This window comes from Sphaeramia orbicularis, chromosome 14 (assembly GCF_902148855.1).
Source record: "Sphaeramia orbicularis chromosome 14, fSphaOr1.1, whole genome shotgun sequence".
In the NCBI taxonomy this organism is placed as follows: domain Eukaryota; kingdom Metazoa; phylum Chordata; class Actinopteri; order Kurtiformes; family Apogonidae; genus Sphaeramia; species Sphaeramia orbicularis.
In genome coordinates this window covers 12,101,252-12,110,276 of record NC_043970.1, presented here as the reverse complement: position 1 = coordinate 12,110,276, position 9,025 = coordinate 12,101,252, and the positions used below count along the sequence as shown (strand labels likewise).

Here is a 9,025-nt window from a genome sequence, read left to right as displayed (position 1 = left end):
GCCACAATGAGACAACATTCCTAAAAGTCAACTCAAAAGAAGAGGGAATGTTACACAGTAGAAAATAAGGCCCCGTGTTACATCCAGCTTTATTTTGAAACCTTCCTGCTGAGTTTCTTCCTGCTGTAACACCGTCTCAAATATTTTGAGACATGTTGCTGCCATCATATGCAAAAGGACCTTTTTCTTTTTTTTCTCAGATGAACCCTTTCATGCATAGTGGTCACTACAGTGGACAGTTATTCTCCAGCTGTTCTCTTGTATATTCATGGGTTTTGTTGTTTTAGTTCCATATCAACCAACACAGTGGACACTTATGCATCATCTCATAAACTGCAATTCATACCATTACTGTAACTTTGCTGTTCTTGATTGGTTCTTGAGTGGAAATCAGTTGTTAATGGTTATTTTTTGCATATTATCTCCACGAACTGAGTAATAACTAGTGTTAGAATATGTTAAAAGAGAGAAAACATCATGTGAGAAAACATCAGATTAGCTGCATTAAACATGATTTCATTTCACTGTTTTCATATCACTTTATGATATTGGGTTTTAAATACATGTTTCTTTGCTTCAAGAATAAAATTCATGGTGTAGCTGAGTGGACATTTTTGTAAATCTATGAAAAAAAAAAAAAAAAAACCAAAAAAACTCAATCTCATTGTTTTTTTTCATGCCTAAGGAGGAATAAAAACACTCAAAAAAAAAAAACAAAAAAAAAACCTCAACTAAGGTTCTCATAATTCATGCATGAAAGGGTTAAACATCAGATATGTTTTCTATGTTCTACTGTGAATGAAATACTGGTGTTTTTTTAAATTTACATTTTACACAGCATCCCAAATGTTTAGTATTTGCAGTTTTTCTTAGGCCTGGCTAAAAACACTTACATTCGACACAACAATATGATCACCTTAAGAAGATGTGAAAAGAAGACAATTTGCTCAACAAGGTCAAACTCCATCAATCTTTTATTTTTAACAGCATTACTCCTTTTTCAGTTTATTTAATAATCTAGACGAAAGTAGGAGGGGTTAAATTCTCATTGGAAGACAGACGGAGGGGGTAAAGATAAAAAAATCCTCTGTGAAATAAAACCAAAAAAATATACATTACATTACATGATCGTATCAACCGCCTGGAAAAATAATCAGATAAAAAGGAACAATACAAGCGGAAAAAGAGGGGAAAGTGCATTTAAGGCAACTGCTTGTTAGCTGAGTTTGCACAAAAATAGTCTCAGTCATTCCCCTTTGTTGGATAAAGTGAATTAAGTGGGTCTGTTGTACTGTTGGCTATGTAATGAGACACCAAAAGAGAGGCTGCCTTAGACCTGTGAATGGAGCCAGAGGGGCGGTTTGATGGCAGATACACTAGCTTGGGTATGTTATAGGAACAAGCACAGTCAACTGGTAAATATTGCAGGGACTGGGCTTAGTTAGTAAGACAGAAGAGAAGAGGGGCAGGTGTAGAGTTGCTTTAACTTTCTCCTATTTCAGTTCATGAAAGTAGAAGCCTACATGGCAATAGGTTTTAGTAAAAGAAGGCTGTTAGTATCAAAGAAGTTTTGGTTAGTAAAAAAAAAAAAAAAAAAAAAAAAGAACATTCTCCACAGAGAAACTGGTGAATTTATAATATTTATCTGTATCTTTTCAGTCAGACTCATTAAACAGATTAAGTGAATTTTATATGTCACAATTATTGAAAACATAACTGTTAGATTTGATTCTGACCAATCATCCAACCAAAGTCACGGACAATATTTTGCAAGGTAGCCTGAAAATATTTACAGGTTAAAACATCATGAAAGTTTAAAGGGCGAGTTGAAGTCGCTCAGGTGAAACCAGCACCCCCTGCAGGCCAACGAGAGCAAGACAGTTTAGACAGCAGAAGAAGAAGAAGAAGAATAGAATGGGGCTGAATGGGGTAGAGGCGGGGAGAGAAGAGGATAGGGAGGGAAATATTCCATTATTCCACATTCATAATCCAATGGTTTTTCAGTAATAATTCCAAGGAAATAAAGCTCACCTCTGCAGCTGTCACCACAATAAAACAGAGCAAGTCATACCCTTCAGTGTCATTTATAAACTGCTTAGAATATCAACTGTTCAAGCTGCATGAGAGAGAAAGAAAAGTGCCACTATTCACAGAAATAGGGAGGTCTACATGAAATAATTCAGACACATGTACATATCAACAAATGTTTATATTACAGTACAGATCTGGGACAGTGGAAATCTTGGGACACAGTATTTGAGTGGAGGAAAAAAAAAGAGAAAAGAATGGAGAAAAATTATAACCAGAGAGTAAAGCTCATACAGTCTGCTGGCTTTTAAGAAAAATTAAGACGCGGTTTCACAATCTGTAGACTTTTTCCATGGAGATCCAGGTTGAGAAGAGCTGGATCCTTCATTTGTTTTCCTTCTCTTCTTTCTCGAGTCGTTTTTTCTGTGTGTGGTGAAGACAACCTGAGTGTCCTGTATCCCCCTTTCAGATTTAGTGTCTGTGCACACACAAACCAGCCTCTGCAGTGTGCCCCTGTCTTTTCCAGGCTTTTAAAAAAAAAAAAAAAAAAAAGAAAAAATCCCGGAGAGTCCAGTGTAAGCACCATTCTGGGAACAGCGAGGGCAGGCCAGCTGATCAGACACCAAGTGTTCCGTATTTTAATCTGACCTGAGACCAGCCTGTTCGAATGGCCTCTGTCTGCGCTCTTGGGCCCTGAGTTGGCTCGCTTTTATTCACTGAGAGGCTGCATTCACGTAGAACGTCCCTTCAGGTTTGGAAAGGAAAGGAGGGAAAAAGAAGAGAAGATGTGGTCTGGTGGTTTGTTTGTCTAGTTGTCTATGAGTTTTTCTGTCTGTTTATATTCCCACTGTGGCTGGATGGCGATGAATGACATATTATTACCCTGCATGGCAGAGAGAACATTTCCCAGGCTTTGGTTTGGATTTGTCAAAGCATGTGTGTGTGTGTGTGTTTGCATCTGCATGCATCTGCATGTCTGTAAACTGTATGTGCATCTACATGTGTATAAATACATATTTGTATGTGTGTGTGTGTGTGTGTGTGTGTGTGTGTGTGCATCTACTGTTTCTAAGTGAGTGTCTGTACGGTTACAGTACTCCCAACTACTTGGAAAGATGTTTAAAGTCCAACACTGCTCTAAAAATCCTGGCAGCATCCTGAGAACCCCACCCCAATAAAAAAAAGGGGAAAAAAAGAAAACAAAGAAAATAGAAAAACAAAGTGGGAACGTCCACAGCCAATGCACGACACATCCACCTATACTGACAGCAGTCACGGATGTTAGGACACTCGCTGTTGCTGCTGCTGGGCACACTGTTCCACTGTTATCCAGAAAATAAATAACACTGCAGTCACAAACAAGATCTCCACGCTGACACACCTGACGGAAACAAAAAGAAACACAGGAGACACACAGGATTAGTCCAAAGAAAGATGAAAGGTACTGAATATCACATTTTAACCCACATCATCACCTTGGCATACCCAGTCTGTCAGCTTTGTTTGAGTGTTTTATTAATCATAAGATCATAAGAAAATTATAAGAGTCTTTGTGTAAGTTTTTTTTTAATTTTATTAATAAAAAAAAACCTTACACAAAGACTTTTATGAATTTTATTGTTGCAGTTGTTGTAAAAATTCACAATATAATACAAAATGGCTTCTGCAGGCAGTGAGGTGAATTTGTGGTCCTTCATAAGTTCATCAGCCTTAAAATCCTGCACACAGATACAAGAGTAAGTTCAACTGCTGTTCTGCGATAAGTCTTTGGATATTATTAACATTCCTACATTCAGGTGTGTGTAATGACTGAACCTCCTCATTTCAGAATCCTTTAAATCAGGGGTTAATTTTTCAGCTAAAGTTCTTGAAAAGATAATGAGTATCATCCGAGGATTCAAACTTATATAAATATGTAGGAATTGCTTGTATAAGGTTAAAAAATAAGATTGAAAAGAAAAAAAAAAAAAACACAACAATTTTATTGGCTATTCCCTATGAGGAACAAGCCCACAAGTCAGGGACAGGATGTTGGAATGTTAATCAGAGACATGACCATAAAAGTCCGATAACTGGGAGTAATCTGATAAGTGTAATAATCAAAATCTAACGTATTTACATGTAATAACTGAAGACCCTGGTTTAGACGCTCCAGTCCATTATCAGATTCTTTCAGAGTACATACATACACAGTGATGGTAGATAAACTACCTATTATTGTCTTCCGTGCAAGTTTGATTACATAACTTCCGTTCTCTATGATTTTAATACTTTTTACACATGCACAGATGTAAAAGAACAAAATAAATTAGATTAATGTGTATGTAAGTAAGTAAGTAAATTTTATTTATAGACCACTTTTCACAGTCACAAAGTGCTTTACAGTGCAAAGTACAAATGAACAGTACAAATAAAATACAATTAAAATACCATTAAAACACAATAAAATACAGTTAAAATACATTTAAAATATGATAAATACATAAAGTGCAATCAGTTTGTAGCCGCCCTGAGTCAGCTGGGAAATTAAAAAGCCTGCTTGAACAGGAGTGTTTTGAGGTGTTTTTTAAAACTCTCTACAGAGTCCATGGACCGTAGTGTAGAGGCAGGTCATTCCACAGACGTGGTGCTACAGCTTTAAAAGACCTGTCACCCTGTGTGCTAAAACAGGTGTGAGGAGCCATCAGCAGGTGCTGCCCTGACGATCTCAGGCTACGAGCTGAGCTGTAGGGCTGAATCAGGGCAGCAATGTATGCAGGGACCTGGCCATGTAGAGCCCCGAAAGTTAGCACCAGAATTTTAAAATGAAAACGATATAAAATAGGGAGCCAGTGGAGTGATTTAAGAATGGGAGTAATGTGGGCCCTCCTGTTTGTGTGGGTCAGAAGCCTCTCAGCAGAGTTCAGGGCAAACTGTAGATGAGCCAGCTCCTTCTTCCTTAAGCATGTGAACAAACTGTTACAGTAGTCTAAACGAGAAGATACACATGAGTGGATGTAGAAATGTAGAATGTAGAAAGACACTGGAGTATTGGGGAAAAATCCATGTGCATTAATCATCATCAGATTATTGCTATTATCTGATAAAACATATCAGATTCTCCTGTTTACACTTAAATAATCTGATAACTAAAGAAATCAGACAATGATCGGAGCATTAGCGTGTACGTGAACAGGCTGAGTGACATTTAATGTTGGTTAACTAAAATTTGTCACCAACCAACTAAACACGATACAAATACTTGAAATGTGGATGAACACAAACAAATCAACTTTTCTCTGTCACAACACTGTGTTTGCACAGGAAAAACCTGTTGACTAATACTCTGTAAATATATCCCACTGAGGCCTCTCTACATTCAAATGTCTTTTCTGAAACTATTACATTCTCTTTCTAACATTATATACTCAGTGCCAATGAAAACACAACACTTGAATGTGTTTTATTGTTCCTGAGCTGCATCAATATGTTTAAGTTTCACCTGTATAAGATAATCCCAGACAATTTCTTAACAACCTGAGACGGGTTGAACTATTGTCACACTTGAATGAACTTGTCTGCATTCATAAGACTCGTTTTTCTCATTGCTCAGCAAAGAACTGCTCAACTTAAGGAATTGTGGTCAGTTAAGGAGTGGTCATGTTCTGTACATAAAGGCAAGCTGAAAAGCATGAAAGTCATTTGCAATAACTCAGCGATGCCTTGACTGACACGTGACCAAAGATACCATGCTATGGGGCTCCTGGAGGCCGGAATCTCTGCTCGGCAGGTGGCACGCTGTTTTGGATGCGTCCACCATAGTCAGGATGCAACAGAGGCATGAAGAAACTGGCTCAACTGCAGACAGACCTCGCCCTGGACGAGCACGTGTGACCACGCCACAGCAGGATCGCTACATTGAGCTGCAGCACCTCCGGGACCGCTTTGTGACTTTTGGTTTTGGGGGTCCTTGAGTTTCTTTCTTTATCCTTATTTTTTGTCAACAAATTTGGATGTGATTTTTTATTTTTACTGTATAGAAATGGCCTATGATTAATTCCAAAGAGTTTATGGAATAAAAATCCTCATCGATTTAAAAAAATATAAGAATCTTCAAGTGTTGCATTTTCATTGGCACTGAGTATATATATTTTTTATACATGGACATGATAAACAGCATTTGTATTTATATTTTGTCTACCTTAAAAATCAGGTTCACAACCAATTTTGGATTCTGACACTAAATTTAGGAATTGGAAAATTGCTCTATTGATTTTAATTTTGATGGATGTGAAAAAATGGAAAATGACTAACAAGTTCAAGTTTTTGGACCATATAACCCAATATCACAAAACTGCTTCAAAAGACAACACCTTCTGTCCTTCAATTAATCTGCATAAGAAAAAAGCAGGCAATCTTTTCAAAACTCTTTAACAAAGGGGGACAGTAAAGACACAAGAGAGTTCATACTTATTTTTTTTAATCTAGTAATTTAGGACAAAAAATACAAACTTAATACTTCATATTTTGTTATACAAACTTAATACTTCATATTTTATGTTATTAAGTATTGATTTAGCTCATCAGCAGTAAATACTCAACTGCTTATATCATTTAAATGAAAAGATGAATCATCATTATTGTCATCATTATCAATCATTATTGTATCTGATCAGCAGCACTAACACTGTATAATAGTTAATTAGGTCAGAGATGATGTCAGCGACCTGGAAACCTCATAGAAACGTGATATTGTGTATTTGTGTGCATATGTGTCTTAGAGAGAGTGAGCAGGAGAGAGAGAGAGAGAGAGAGAGAGAGAGAGAGAGAGAGAGAGAGAGAGAGAGAGAGAGAGAGAGAGAGAGAGTAAATGAGAGAGACAGTTATGTGTGTGTGGTGAACTGATGTGACACTTTTTATGTATTTTCTATTTATTTATTTATTTATTTATGTATTTAAATATTAATGGTCTTTTCTCCTATATACCCTACTTACTCCGTTACTTACTTACTTATTTAAATTTAATAAAATCAACCTGTCCAGGGACTACAGGTGGAAATTAGCTTCAGCTATAACCTGGCACCAACATATTTCCTTTCGACTCTGTATATAGGTCAATGTATTGTCGTGCACTGCCCCTGTTCAAATAAAATCATACCATACCATACAGACAGATAGAAACCTTGATGCAGGAGGAAGGTCGGAGAGGAAGGGGGAATGACAAAAGGATATTTTTGTGAATAGTTTTTAAAGCGAGCAGACCAAGGTCAAATAATTTCTGTAAGTCTACTCATCATTACTAACTTTCATTTAACCACTATACCCCATTCAATACCAAATCATGCTACTTTTAAACTATTAACTCATAAAGACCCAGTGTTACATCTATGGCAGTTCCCTAATTAATTATTTTCTCTATGTAACTTTTCTTAAGTGATTTATCAGCCTTTACTATAATATTATCCTCTGTATTTTCCTTTTTTTCTGTGAAAATCAGGTATTTTCCTGTATTTAATTCATCGATCATGTAGATTATCATAAAAATCTCAGATTAAAGTTGAGGGTTATTTTATCAGAAACAGAGAAAAATGAAGAAAAAGTGACTTTTCGAGCAAAGATATCATTAACTGAACATAAAACTAAGTGTCTCCATCCGCTGTCAACTTCATGGGTTTTACTGGTGAATCAATGTTGTAGAAGATGACAGTGTTTCCACAGTAACTAAGGGAGCCTCTGAATGTCCAAATGGGTCATATTTGATGACCATGAAAAAATGACAAACTGTATTTTACACCAATTATTTTCATGTATTGATAGGATTAGTGGATCAACAGTTAGATGCTTTTGGTTGCTAGTGGATGTTTGGGTCTTTAAGGGTTCAAATTAATTATCAAGAATAAATTCCATGGTCAAATTTAGCTAATATGTGACAGCCTTGACGTTGCTGAAAGAACACATCTTTACTGTGAAGGCTGATTGAATCTGGACACTGTTCCCAAACCTCTGAGTCTACAAACAAATTAATATATCTGACTAAGGTCCAGAGGAGACATGGCAGGGGTTTGGGTTTTTGGAGGACTCACCTCTGCTACAGGACACGCCAAAGACTTCAAGGCCAAAGGATAAAAGCGAGAGAAAAGAACAAGAACAGAAACAAAAACTGGAGAAAGGGAGAAAGACACAGAAAGACAAAGAGAGGAGAATTAAAGAAACACTCAATACATGTTAGTAACAGTAGAAACAAACAGAGGGTTATCCTACAGGGGAAACTACATGTCTGAATGTCACCATGCGTCATATATGACTTCATGGCGTGTGTAGTGTTAAGGAGAAATTTGACCTGTAACAGTCGTCAAATGTCATCACAGTAAATTCACTTCAGTAAAAATGAAAACATGAAACACTTCTATAAAAAACAGCTACTTTCAATAAATGTATATAGAGATAAAGCACACATTTCAAAGACAGTAAACTAATAGTGTAATAATGTCATAATAGTGTCACAATTAAGAGTTAATAATTATTCCATGTAATTACCGATGTACTAACCAGTTACTAGTTTGGTACTGACAAAGTACATTTCTAGGTAATAGCTGACTTTGTAATATTTCTGTAACATAGTAGGACTGTTCCAAAAATATACAGAGTCATTCTTGGTAACAATATGTTAACCTGCTAAGAATAAAACGGTGTTCTCTATCGCATGAGAATATCTCTCCACTACATATAGAATATATGTTATGGGATTTACTGACATCCCCGCAGCTGACGTGAAAACTTCTTTAAGACACACCACGCCTACCGTGGCTTCCCCTGCGCCCTATAAATAGACCCAGCTGCGCAGGGAACAGCTGATTCTCTGATTTTCACTGCAGATCAGACAACGTGAGAGCGTGAAAGACAAAGAGGGAGACGAAGGGTGACTTTTTGTGCGATCCACATACCTTCGGGTCGAGAGCTGGTCTGTGTTAGACTCCTCTCAGGGTGAAAAGTTGCCTTTTTTGCTCCCTTCTATTTT

General features: G+C 36.8%; 1 protein-coding gene across 2 annotated transcripts in view; it reads right to left on the bottom strand.

The window, feature by feature from the left end:
- Positions 1-956: 956 nt before the first annotated feature.
- Positions 957-9,025, bottom strand: part of jakmip2 (janus kinase and microtubule interacting protein 2) — a 52,850-nt gene continuing 44,781 nt past the window's right edge. For both annotated transcript variants that reach the window (XM_030153972.1, XM_030153973.1), the window contains exons 23-24: positions 8,091-8,167; positions 957-3,409 (exon numbers count right to left, since the gene is read on the bottom strand). In XM_030153972.1, coding sequence (XP_030009832.1) covers positions 8,117-8,167 — 51 coding nt within the window. In that variant the 3' untranslated portion in view covers positions 957-3,409; positions 8,091-8,116. The remainder of the gene's footprint in view (positions 3,410-8,090; positions 8,168-9,025) is intronic.